Source organism: Salvelinus namaycush, chromosome 34 (genome assembly GCF_016432855.1).
Source record: "Salvelinus namaycush isolate Seneca chromosome 34, SaNama_1.0, whole genome shotgun sequence".
In the NCBI taxonomy this organism is placed as follows: domain Eukaryota; kingdom Metazoa; phylum Chordata; class Actinopteri; order Salmoniformes; family Salmonidae; genus Salvelinus; species Salvelinus namaycush.
In genome coordinates this window covers 16,329,550-16,342,861 of record NC_052340.1, presented here as the reverse complement: position 1 = coordinate 16,342,861, position 13,312 = coordinate 16,329,550, and the positions used below count along the sequence as shown (strand labels likewise).

The 13,312-nt window shown below is 39.7% G+C and overlaps 1 protein-coding gene across 1 annotated transcript; it reads right to left on the bottom strand.

Moving 5' to 3' along the window:
• Positions 1-5,385: 5,385 nt before the first annotated feature.
• LOC120029232 (olfactory receptor 11A1-like) lies at positions 5,386-6,318 on the bottom strand. The gene has a single exon (XM_038974520.1). It carries the CDS (start codon positions 6,316-6,318, stop codon positions 5,386-5,388), a length of 933 nt encoding a protein of 310 aa, XP_038830448.1.
• Between the last annotated feature and the right edge of the window lie 6,994 nt (positions 6,319-13,312).

The window sequence follows — 13,312 nt, the reverse complement described above, 5'->3', positions numbered from 1 at the left end:
TCAGGAACGTGACATTCACACCTTCCATTAATTTGACATATGTGACCTGCCGTCAAATCTTCCCTCGGAGAGGAGGCCATTCCCCAAACTATTTTAATAAACTTTGATATTGCATTTTGTCTCTGTTTTTCATCCAGTTAAGACTTCACTCGTTTGAACTAATTTTGAACAGTGATTGGAAACCTTAATAAGTGCTTTTTTAAATTATATATAGATTCCCAAAATTTTCCGTGTTATTTGTTTGTTTTAAAATCGTTCTCTTTCATGCTCCATTGCACTCCATTCCGTAGGCTACCTCACTATTCAATCTGGAATCAGGAGTAGACGGAACATAGTTCATGTAAATCGGTCTCCCTCCATTTAGTATGATATGTTCCTAATTACAACTTGTAATGTTTCATAGCAACCAACCAACTACCCACCCTCCTTTAATTTTTGCCCTAAGTAACCTTTTGTCTTACGTAACCATACCAAACATAGCATAAATTCTTGTACAAATAAGTTGGCTGAATTTACATTTACCATGTTACGTCTAGTTTATGAGACCAGGCTGCACTATTCTCAATTTCATCTATATCTAATATTATACACCTATGTGTTCAATTTGTTTTGATAGGCTACAGTAGGCTATAGTTTAGGTGTAGCATACAGCTGCATTTCTAATACACTTGACACCTGTATGTCGTAGTGGAGACCAATATCTATCTTATTATTAAGCTATATAAAACAACGGTTATTGATATGTATGGATGCATTTCAGAGACATTTTTGCAGTGATTGGACCTAGGTCTACAATAGCAGTAGGACATTTACTACTACAATTAATTTTTTAGCGTTTGAGGGAGAGAGAGAAGGAGAGAGGAGGATTTTGATAGCAGGACCTGGTGCGAAATAGCTTGCACTGGATCAAATGGCTATCCAATTATCTTTAATCATTACAAGTAAAAGCCAAGTATTGACAAGTCATGATAAAAACAGATCTCATGAGTTTGGAAATTCTGTGAACTACACCAGTCCATGTAATGAGTTTTGGAAAGATGTATATTCACACATGCTAAAATCTCTTAACACCATGGCTGATTTGATTTGATTTGATCATTGTCCTAATTTGTCCCGATCAGTTCAGCAGCAATCTTCTCCAAACCTGTGCATAGTAGCCTAGTTTTTGGAATTACTTTATATATTTGAATGTCTTATTAAGAATTTTACACTTAAGGTATTGTAATCTATATTCCTAAGACTATTGTCATTTCATGATTTCAAGATCAAATATCAAACAAGGTACTTGCCGACGGAGCAGCCAGAGGAACTGCCCTTCCCTACCTTCAGGCTATGATCAAACCTTACATACACCCCAACCCGAGCACTCCGTTCAGGCACCTTTGGTCTCTTGGCCCTCCCAACCCTGAACTAACATATGGATAACACATAATTGGGAATGAAGATGGACATATGTTGATCACAGATAGCGTAAAAAAAAGGTAGGGGCGTGGATCATAAAACCAGTCAGTATCTGGTGTGACCTCCGTTTGCTTCATGCAGCGCGATACATCACCTCCGCATAGTGTTGATCAGGCTGTTGATTGTGGGCTGTGGAATGTTGTCCCACTCTTCTTCAATGGCTGTGCAAAGTTGCTGGATATTGGCGGGAACTGGAACACGCTGTCGTACACGTCAATCCAGAGCATCCCAAAAATGCTCAATGGGTGACATGTCTGGTGAGTATGTAGGCCATGGAAGAACTGGGACATTTTCAGCTTCCAGGAATTGTGTACAGATCATTGCGACATGGGGCCATGCATTATCATGCTGAAACATGTAACAGCAGCAGATGAGTGGCACGACAAAGTATCTCTGTGCATTCAAATTGCCGTTGATAAAATGCAATTGTGTTCGTTGTCCGTAGCTTATGCCTGCCCATACCATAACCACACCTGTACCATGGGGCACTGTTCACAACGTTGACATCAGCAAACCACTCACCCACACGACACCGTACAAATGGTCTGCGGTTGTGAGGCCTGTTTAAAGTACTGCCAAATTCTCTAAAATGGAGGCGGCTTTTGGTAGAGAAATTAACATAAAATTCTCTGGCAACAGCTTTGGTGGACATTCCTGCCGTCATTATGCCTGTTGCACGCTCCCTCAAAACTTGAGACATCTGTGGAATTGTGTTATGTGACAAAACTGCATATTTTAGTGGCCTTTTATTGCCCCCAGCACAAGGTGAACATGTGTAATGATCATGCTGTTTAATCAGCTTCTTTATATGCCACACCTGTCAGGTGGATGGATTATCTTGGCAAAGGAGAAACGCTCAATAACCGAGATGTAAACAAATTTCTGACCCAAATTTGAGAGAACTAAGGTTTTTGTGCAAATGGACAATTTCTGGAATCTTTTATTTCAGCTCATGAAAAATTTCAGGGATCTTTTATTTCAGCTCATGAAACATGGGACCAACACTTTACATGTTACGTTTATATTTTCGTTCAGTATGCTGTAGTTACCAGACCAATAAAAAAAGAGTTCCAAACCTCTCTGCCAATAACAGCAAGTTTTCAGTTTTCCCCTCCCCACTCAGATCACTCCCAGACAGTCCCCAAAATTCTCTTGCTTGAGAAATTGTGTCCTTGCTAAGAAGCAATTTTTGTTTGTTTTCAATTAAAGTGGTCATAAATAACCACAGTAAGGTACTTAAGTTGTTACCCATAAATTATTTGATATTGAGATAAAAATGGCTGCATTGAACATTTAAGTGAAAATAGCTGTTCATAGGTCTACTCTATACAGTATGTACTGTACATATCCTTTTCTTATATTGGACTTGAGAAGACATTTGGTGAATTGTTATCTTAGGCCTACTACTGATTTTAAGTTAATTTCCCCCCATTTTTGAAGCACTAATTTTAACATTGATCTATTTCTATGGGCTCAAGCACTGTTTATGACACAAACTGTTCACACCTCTCTTGTTGGCAGAGAGAATTTAGCAAGTTTAATGCTTATTTCCTGCAATTCTACACATTTTGTCATCGGGTACAAAGAAAATGTTGCAGTTTTAAAGCAAATATTCTTGCAATTCTATACATTTTGCCATGTCTTATGTGTATCCATGTGATATTTGAGTGACTAAACAATTACAACAATGTCTATGGACAAGAAATAAATAAAAATGCATTAGCTGACATGGGCTAGTTGATCTGTACATTTCTGGCAAGTTGTAAATAGCTCTCTAAGGTATGCAATGACTAACATGACAAGAGGAACTGCTGATGCACTACCTAATTTTTTGGGGGGGGTAGTGCTGACACCTTGCGCGGGAACCACTGACTTAGAATGTTATGCTGTAGGCGTTCTCTATGTTAAAACGAACACAACTCACAAGCTTTTCCTCTCAGGGACATTATCATTGGATAGTGGTATTAAACAACACCTGTGCTTAAATGACAGTGTGAACATATATTTAAGAATTAAGCAGAAACAGACGGGCCAGGTAGTTAGGGCAAATGCCCCGATCCACCTTTAGCTCAGTGACCGGTCTAAAAAGTATGTAACCATAGAGATAGATAGAGGACTGTAGTGCCCAAAAGCCAGTTTTAGCATGGGCTGCGGCATTGAGGACTTTCACCATTTTGAAGTAGTAACTGGGGGATCAGCCAATGAATTATACTTATGAGCAAACGTTCCATAACTGCAGGTGGCAGTAAATCACCAACCTTGGCTTAATACCTGTTCTAACAACACTCTCCAGGTGGCAGTATGCACCCTTCCAGTATGTTTGAAAACTCGTAGAAGTAATAGAAGAAAATTGACTATTTCAAAATGGAGATTGCCTCAATGGTGCTTCCAGTGCTCTCGCAGATGCCATAATGGGACAGATACACTGATGTGATGTTGATCTAAGTCTATAGATCTTTCACTACTAGAGGAATAGTTTACTGCCCATTTGTGGAAACAGAACATATTGGAACCTTACATCATTTTGCTCTTTCCCCAACCCCCCTGAAACACAGATACAGTACATATCCACTGACATTCTAGAAGAACATAGGGTCAGAGCCACAGCAGCATCACTGATTTGACTTTACTACAGTGCTTTACAGTACTATGACAGTAAAATACATTTAACGGAAATAAATAAGAATTTACAGAAATAAAATGCAATACAAACGATTATGTTGATGATAAAACAAACAGTATAAGCATTCAGTTCTGGCAGCAGGTCTGGCAGCTCACGTCTTGACAGATATTCCTGTCAGTCCTGGGATTCAAACCCGTAACCCTGCCCTGCTGCTGTACCATCTAAAGTCATAATTGGTACTAGTTCAGGCTCAGATTTCTGATCTCATTGGTCCTAATACCTATATGGTAGGGTGCAACAGTGGTGGGAATAGAACATAGCCACAGGAAGTAGGGGTGCTGAGGGTGATGCAGCACCCCCTGAAAAATCTGAATTAATAACAAATATTAATATGTTTGGAGAACTTATTTTCTCACAAAAATAGCACACTGGGCCTTTACTAGTCCTGCATTAGCGGACCAATATAGCCTTCTGTAGTGCGGGCATAGTATTTTTCCCCCCATGGCTATGGAACAGAATAAACTGTACAGATATTTCTGGTTACTGTAAACAACAGAAAAAAGGATGGCTGTAGAGAAGTTGATGAATATGATCAAGTGGGGAGCACACGTATTAAAAGCCTTATTTCGTGACTCCTTTGAGACTTTCAAGCAAACAAGTAATATTTTGACATATGAGAGCACAACTAACACAAAAGGTGAAACCACTAGACTTGCTATGATACATATATCATGAAAGTTCCTCGGTGCACTTTCAACACAGGAGAGTTTAACAATTGCTAAGTGGGAGAAAAGGGTTATGGGAATAAAATACAACTGGCTTACAAATGGAGACAAACCTGTCATAAGCCATCACTGCCAGAATAAGTAAGCACTCATTACATATACATTGCAGAAAAAACCTGCAATATACAACCTTCGTGAGAGATTCTCTTTATTTCTGCCTCATGGCAAAATGTGTAGAACTGCAGGAAATGAACTTGAAAACTGCAACAAAATTTTTAAAAATCAAGAAGACAAACGTTTTAGGAAGATGGGCAAGTACACAGCTGTCCTGAAGTTAGGTGGGCCAAGAGTCCAGATCTGGCAGAATGGGTTGGGGTGTAGGATCTTCCCAACGATTCCACTCAGCATCTGTTTGAGCATAGTCTGAAGGTAGGGAGGGCAGCTCCCCTTGATGCTCTGTAGTTATGCAGTTAACTAGCTAATATGACACACAACATTCTCAGTTACAATACATGATAAACTTGATGCCATTTTTACAGTCAATTATAGCAACTATAAGTAAGAAAACACATCAGGTTATGTTTCAGGGTTAAGGCCTAGTACCTTTTTACAAGCATGCCTGATTTTAACCATCCTAACGCCATACATTAAAGGATTGAAAAGTGGTGGACATATCAGAAAATAAACAAATAAAATTGTGCGAAGTATAGGTGGAAGATCTGCAGTTTCATATCTGCCTTGTAGAATCACAAATAACCAGCCAAAGGAGAAGTTCAGCAAAGAGGCTATATGTGGCGTACAGGTATTAAATGCTTTCTGTTTCGTCTCTTTAGAAGACTTTAAACATATTTGTAGAATTCTGACATATGAGTATATGGTAGGAAATATAGTACAAGAAATATAAAGCACAGTGACAACAAGACCCCATATGTTATTCAGCATAGTATTTGAACAGGCAAGCTTGACTACTGAGTAGTTGTCACAATACAGTCTGTCTAGAACGTTACCACAAAATTGCAGTCGCAAACTCAGGGAGATAAGGATGGCGTTGAGGAAAAAAGAAGACAAGCAGGACAGCAGAATTAAGCCACAAATTATTTTAGGTGTCATAATATTGTTATATCGTAGAGGATAACAAATAGAAATGTACCTGTCATAGGACATAACTGCTAAATTACTATATTCTGTTAAACCATATGTGTACAACACATAAATCTGGAGATAACAATAAAGAAGGGAAATATCATGTGTGTCAGACAGCAAGTAAAACATGAAAGCAGGAAACAAACCAGTGCTCCCATACAACTGATTAACAAACAAAGCACATAGAAACAGATACATGGGTTCATGAAGGCTTCTTTCAATGCAGATAACTCCAATAAGTAAAGCATTGGCAAGAATGATGGCAAAATATAATACAGTCACTACAGTAAAGTAGAAATACTTCAATTGTCCGATATCACCGTATGCAGCAAGCCTAAAGACCTTATAGTGAGTAGAGTTTTCCATGGTCCTGGGAGTTGTTAAAGATGTGCTGTCAATGTTTGAAGAACAGGAGCAAATCCTCCTACTATAGCTTACATATAAGTAAAATTGATGAAATCACAGAGAACAGACAACTTAAATGGATAATTCCTTGACTTGTTGATTCAGTAATAGATTTCCCCACATCTACAGTATACTCAACAATATAGACTGCTTTTCATTCTCATGAAAACATAATTCAAACAATATTATTCTTTGTATCCTGCACTCATGTAACTTTACATTCAAATGCAAAATTATATCTGTATTCTAAATCCAAAATGAAGCCTGCTCATTTCTAATCCATGATGACCTGCTTAAACTCAGCTCCTCACTTGATTCTTATACTTGTGAGATATAAAAAAAAGAAGCTTGCCATGGTGTGATATGCAAAGGATTACCAATACCTGGGGATACCTGGGGATAATTAGACATTTTCAGAGTCAAGGTAACCATATAGAGAAAAACAGATAACATTTTGCATCACATGCCCTCCAGGGTGTTCAAAGGCCTTTTTTTACATGAAAAATCCACCCAAAATGCTCATTCTTATAATGTGAGCTGTAGTCAATGAATAGAATTCTTACATAGGTGTTCCTTTTGTCCAGGTGTGAAAGGGCAGCGTGGAGTGCAAGAGAGATTGCATCATCTGTGGATCTGTTGGTGCAATATGCAAATTGAAGTGGGTCTTGGGTTTCTGGGATAATGGTGTTGATGTGAGCCATGACCAGAATTTGAAAGCATTTCATGGCCACAGATGTTAGTGCTACGGGTCGGTATTCATCTAGGCAGGTTACCTTAGTGTTCTTGGGCATAGGGACTATGGTGGTCTGCTTGAAACATGTTGGTATTACAGACAGGGAGAGGTTGAAAATGTCAATGAAGACACTTGCCAGTTTGTCAGCGCATGCTCGGAGTACACATCCTGGAAATACGTCTGCCCCTGCGGCCTTGTTTAAGTTGACCTGTTTTAAGGTCTTACTCACATCGGCTGCGGAGAGAACGTGATCACACAGTCATCCGGAACAGCTGATGCTCTCATGCATGTTTCATGTTACTTGCCTCGATGCAAGCAGAGAAGTTATTTAGCTCGTCTGGTACGCGCGTGTCACTGGGCAGCTCTCGGCTGTGCTTCCCTTTGTAGTCTGTAATAGTTTGCAGTCCCTGCCACATCAGACGAGTGTCGGAGCCGGTGTAGTACGATTCGAGCTTAGTTCTGTATTGACGCTTTGCCCATTTGATGGTTTGTTGGAGGGCATAGCGGGATTTCTAATAAGCTTTCGGGTTAGAGTCCCGCATATTGAAAGCGGCAGCTCTACCCTTTAGCTCAGTGAGAATGTTGCCTGTAATCCATGGCTTCTGGTTGGGGTATGCACGTGCAGTGACTGTGGGGACGATGTCCTCAATGCACTTATTGATAAAGCCCCTTACTGATGTGGTGTACTCCTCAATTCCATCAGAAGAATCCCGGAACATATTCCAGTATTTGCTAGCAAAGCAGTCCCTTAGTTTAGCATCTGCTTTATCTGACCACTTTTTTATAGACCGAGTCACTGGTGGTTTTTTGCTTGTAAGCAGGAATCAGGAGGATAGAATTATGGTCAGATTTGCCAAATGGAGGGTGAGGGATAGCTTTGTACACATCTCTGTGTGTGGAGTAAAGGTGGTCTAGAATATTTTTTCCCTCTGGTTGCACATTTAACATGCTGATAGAAATGAGGTCAAACTGATTTAAGTTTCCCTGCATTAAAGTCCCCGGCCACTAGGAGCGCCACCTCTGGATGAGCGTTTTTCTGTTTTCTTATGGTGGTATACAGCTCATTGAGTGCTCTTTTAGCGCCAGCATCGGTCTGTGGTGGTATGTAGACAGCTACAAAAAAATACAAATGAAAACTCTCTAGGTAGATAGTGTGGTCTTCAGTTTATCATGAGATACTCTACCTCAGGTGAGCAAAACCTTGAGACTTCCTTACATATTGTGCACCAGCTGTTGTTTACATAAATGCAAAGTCCCCCGCCCCGTGTCTTACCAGAGGCTGCAGTTCTGTCCTGCCGATAGAGTGTATAAAACACCAGTTATATGTTCTTAATGTCGTAGTTCAGGCATGACTCGGTGAAACAAAAGATATTCCAGTTTTTAATGTCCCGTTGGTAGGATAAACATGCTTTCAGTTCATCCCTTTATTTTCCAGCGATTTAACGTTAGTTAGCAGGATGGAATGGTTGGGCAGATTATCCACTCGTCGCCTGATCCTCACAAAGGACCCTGATCTCTTTTCACGAAATTTGTGTTTCCTTCTCGAGCGAATGACGCTGATCAGGGCCTGGTCGGGTTTCTGTATTATATCCCTCCCATCCAACTCATTGAAGAAGAACTCTTCATCCAGTTTGAGGTGAGCAATCGAAGTTCTGATGTCCAGAAGCTCTTTTCGGTCATAAGAGACGGTAGCAGCAACATTATGTACAAAACAAGTTACGAACAACGCAAAAAAACTAACTAAATAGCATGGTTGGTTAAGAACCGATAAGACGTCTGCCTTCCCCTCAGGCGCCATCACAAAGTGTTTTATGCACAAGGTGTCTTATGCTGAGGCAGTGAAGAGAGTAGTAGAGGAAGATGGGTCCAGGGTGAGGGATCTAAGAGGATCCCTGTGAGTAGGCCAAGGCCAATAGAGAGTGATAGGAATAACATGTGCTTCAATAAGGTAGTTCTTTTGGCATTCATGGCCATGGTTGATGGCCATGAATAACAGAGGATAGATGTGGTGGCAGCTGCAGTGAAGTATTTGCAGAAGAGTTACAAGATGTTTTGAACGATAGTGTCCCATCTTTCCAGGTTGCTGGCCTGGAGCAGGATCATATGGGGCCAAAGTAATGTTTTAATGGGTGCAGGGTTAGTTGGTAGGGCAATTTTTTCACAAAGTATAAGGAATTAATACTACGGAATGGTAGGCTGATGCACAGCCAATACAGTAGGTGGCGACGTTTGAATATACCCGAGCCGACAAGGTGAAAATCTGTCAACGTGCCCTTCAACAAGCCACTTAACCCTAATTTGCTGCAGGGGCGCCATACTAATATAGCTGACCCTGTAAAATAACACATTTCACACCTATCCAGTGTATATGACAATAAAACAAATTATAGCAATGAACATACCCTGATTGTAAACAGTAGTACCTTTAAGTTTTTGCAATTTAGCAGACATTCTTATCCAGAGCAATTAGCGTTATGTGCCTTGCTTAAGAGCACATCAACAGATTTTTTACCTAGGGGATATGAACCAGCAACCTTTCTATTACTGTTCCAATTCTCTTAACCGCTAGGCTACCTGCCGCCCATTGTCTGTGTCAGTTGATTGACAGGTGTAGGCCTAGGCTACTGTAAAACAATAAACTTTCCTCCAGTGAGGATGCTCGCCCACGTTATATAGTTAGGCCATGTATAATTTGTCAGTATAGTTATGGTCTTAGGTGACATTTCCATTGCTAAGCTGTAATGCACAGGCCACAGTAGCATACTGTACTTTCAGTTTGATGTCGGTATTTGAAGGCGACTTTGTTGTTGCGTTGAAGGACTGTATTATTTGGCTTTGATATTTATATTTTAATTTTGTAAAGCAGTTTATGCATTTGAGCCTATGATCCAAAGATGATTTCGTTGAGCTGAGACACTTTTCTTTGGTGCGTAAATTCTGACTATTCTTTTTACTTCTTGAAAACATTGAAATAAATGCAATTAACTTAACATAAAAAATGATGATCAGATGGTGGAACTCCTCCATTCAATCATTCAGTGGTGAAATCAACATTGGAAAGGCAAACTTCCAATGTATTCTCGGCTTAAAAGTCAGAAGTTTATAATTTCCACCTCAAAATCTCCAACCTGAATCTCAGCATATAGAGCTTATTTTCTATTGTTGTTTGTTTTCTCCTTCAAAGGTGGAATCAGTTAGCATAACATCTATTGATGCTTGCTAGGTCTGTGCATGTTCTATGAATTACCTTGTATTATTGATAATCATGTTTATATTGGACATATGCTCACAATATAATTGTTATATGTTCAATGATTTATTTTGCTTATTGTTTGCCTCAAACATACAGTATAATAAAACAATTGATTAAAAAAAATCCCTAACATTAACCCCCCCAATGCAAATATGTCAATTATCCAGTACCACATAAAAAGTCACACAAAACACGCTGTAGCTGCATGTAGCCTACTTGAAATGGTACTCAGTGGACCTGCAGTCTAAGGTACAACGTACAGTTGAAGTCGGAAGTTTACATACACTTAGGTTGGAGTCATTAAAACTCATTTTTCAACCACTCCAAAAAGTTATTGCTAACAAACTATAGTTCTGGAAAGTCGGTTAGGACATCTACTTTGTGCATGACACAAGTAATTTTACCAGCAATTGTTACCAGACAGAATATTTCACTTATAATTCACTGTATCACAATTCCAGTGGGTCAGAAGTTTACATACACTAAGTTGACTGTGCCTTTAAGCAGCTTGGAAAATTCCAGAAAATGATGTCATGGCTTTAGAAGCTTCTGATAGGCTAATTGACATCATTTGAGTCAATTGGAGGTGTACCTGTGGATGTATTTCAAGGCCTACCTTCAAACTCAGTGCCTCTTTGCTTGACATCATGGAAAAATCAAAAGAAATCAGCCAAGACCTCATCAAAAAAAATTGTAGACCTCCACAAGTTTGGTTCATCCTTGGGCGCAATTTCCAAATGCCTGAAGGTACCACGTTCATCTGTACAAACAGTATGCAAGTATAAACACCATGGGACCACGCAGCCGTCATACCGCTCAGGAAGGAGACGCGTTCTGTCTCCTAGAGATTAACGTACTTTGGTGCGAAAAGTGCAAATCAATCCCAGAACAAGAGCAAAGGACATTGTGAAGACGCTGGAGAAAACATGTACAAAATTATCTATATCCACAGTAAAACGAGTGCTTAATCGACATAACCTGAAAGGCCGCTTAGCAAGGAAGAATCCACTGCTCCAAAACTGCCATAAAAAAAGACAGACTATGGTTTGCAACTGCACATGGGGACAAAGATCGTACTTTTTGGATGAAACATCGTACTTTTCTGATGAAACAAAAATAGAACTGTTTGGCAATAATGACCATCGTTATGTTTGAAGGAAAAAGGGGGAGGCTTGCAAGCCGAAGAACACCATCCCAACCGTGAAGCTTGGGGGTGGCAGCATCATGTTGTGGGGGTGCTTTGCTGCAGGAGGGACTGGTGCACTTCACAAAATAGATGGCATCATGAGGGAGGAAAATTACGTGGATATATTGAAGCACCATCTCAAGACATCAGTCGGGAAGTTAAAGCTTGGTCACAAATGGGTCTTCCAATTGAACAATGACCCCAAGCATACTTCCAAAGTTGTGGCAAAATGGCGTAAGGGTAACAATGTCAAGGTATTGGTATTGGCCATCACAAAGCCCTGACCTCAATCCTATAGAACATTTGTGGGCAGAACTGAAAAAGCATGTGCGAGCAAGGAGGCCTACAAACCTGACTCAGTTACACCAGCACTGTCAGGAGGAATGGGCCAAAATTCACCCAACTTATTGTTGGAAGCTTGTGGAAGGCTACTCGAAACAACATTTGACCCAAGTGAAACAATTTAAAGGCAATGCTACCAAATACTAGTTGAGTGTATGTAAACTTCTGACCCACTGGGAATTTGATGAAAGAAATAAAAGCTGAAATAAATAATTCTCTCTGCTATTATTCTGACATTTCACATTCTTAAAATAGAGTGGTGATCCTAACTGACCTAAAACAGGGAATTGTTACTAAGATTAAATGTCAGGAATTGTGAACAACTGAGTTTAAATGTATTTGGCTAAGGTGTGTGTAAACCTCCGACTTCAACTGTAGCTAGTAGGTAAGCTACGGTACTGTATTGCATACAAACACCACTTCCAGCTGCCCCCCGTCGGGAATTCTATATATTTCTTTAGACATCCAAATCCTCCTGCTGCAGTATTATTTTACTCCTGTGTCAAAACGGGTCAAATTAAGATCTGACATCTGTAATTGGCATTTGGACCACAAGGGTTACATTTTCTTTGTCTCTAAAGGCTTTCAGCAAAATGCACAGATCTCAGCAAAGCTCAGCTCCAGGAAGCCAGTCAGAGGAGAGCTAGACTTTAGTAACCATTTTTTTGCATGAACAAACGATTTCATTTTATTTAATGAAAAACATTTAAATTGCAAAATATTTTCGGAGTGTGAAATACAAAGTGTTTGTACAATGTACCATAACCTTCACAGAGTTGATATCGAAGTGGTCCGTATCATCTATCTACCCCTAGTGTACTGTTCACAGGAGTCATGGCAGCTGACCTCTTGATTGGCACAACCCTTTCACGTGTAAAATAAATTTACAATTTAATACTTATAATTAACTTGAAACCTTGGCATAGAAACATTGTTTTGCCTGAACACACAGGACCTTAATTTGACCACTTTCTCACAGAAGGAAAATAATCCAGTAACAGGATATGTGCAGAATATAGTTAATGTACATTTTTGTACGGGTTGATACAATTTTAGGAAAATTAAGTCTAAAATATCAGGGGTAATTACAAACTTTAGAAGCCTTTTAAACCTCATACACTTTACGTTTGCATTTCCTTCTGTGTAGGACATTTCCTGCAACAACAGGGTGATCATATTAAGATCCTAGACCTCTTGTACACAGGCCTGACTAATATTAGGCTTAGGGATGACGGAAACACAATACCCTTATGCCTGCAACTTGACAGATCGCCACTTGTTTTGGTCTTGCTGGAAATTGCAGTCATTAAAGAGCACTCCTTTGGGGTTTCAGTGGTTTGAAAGGGGTAATATTCTCCCACCGTACAGTATTTATGTGGACATTTCTTCAAGGCAAGGTTTAAAAATGATATGTAATATTGTGTATTTGCTCTTGCAGGAG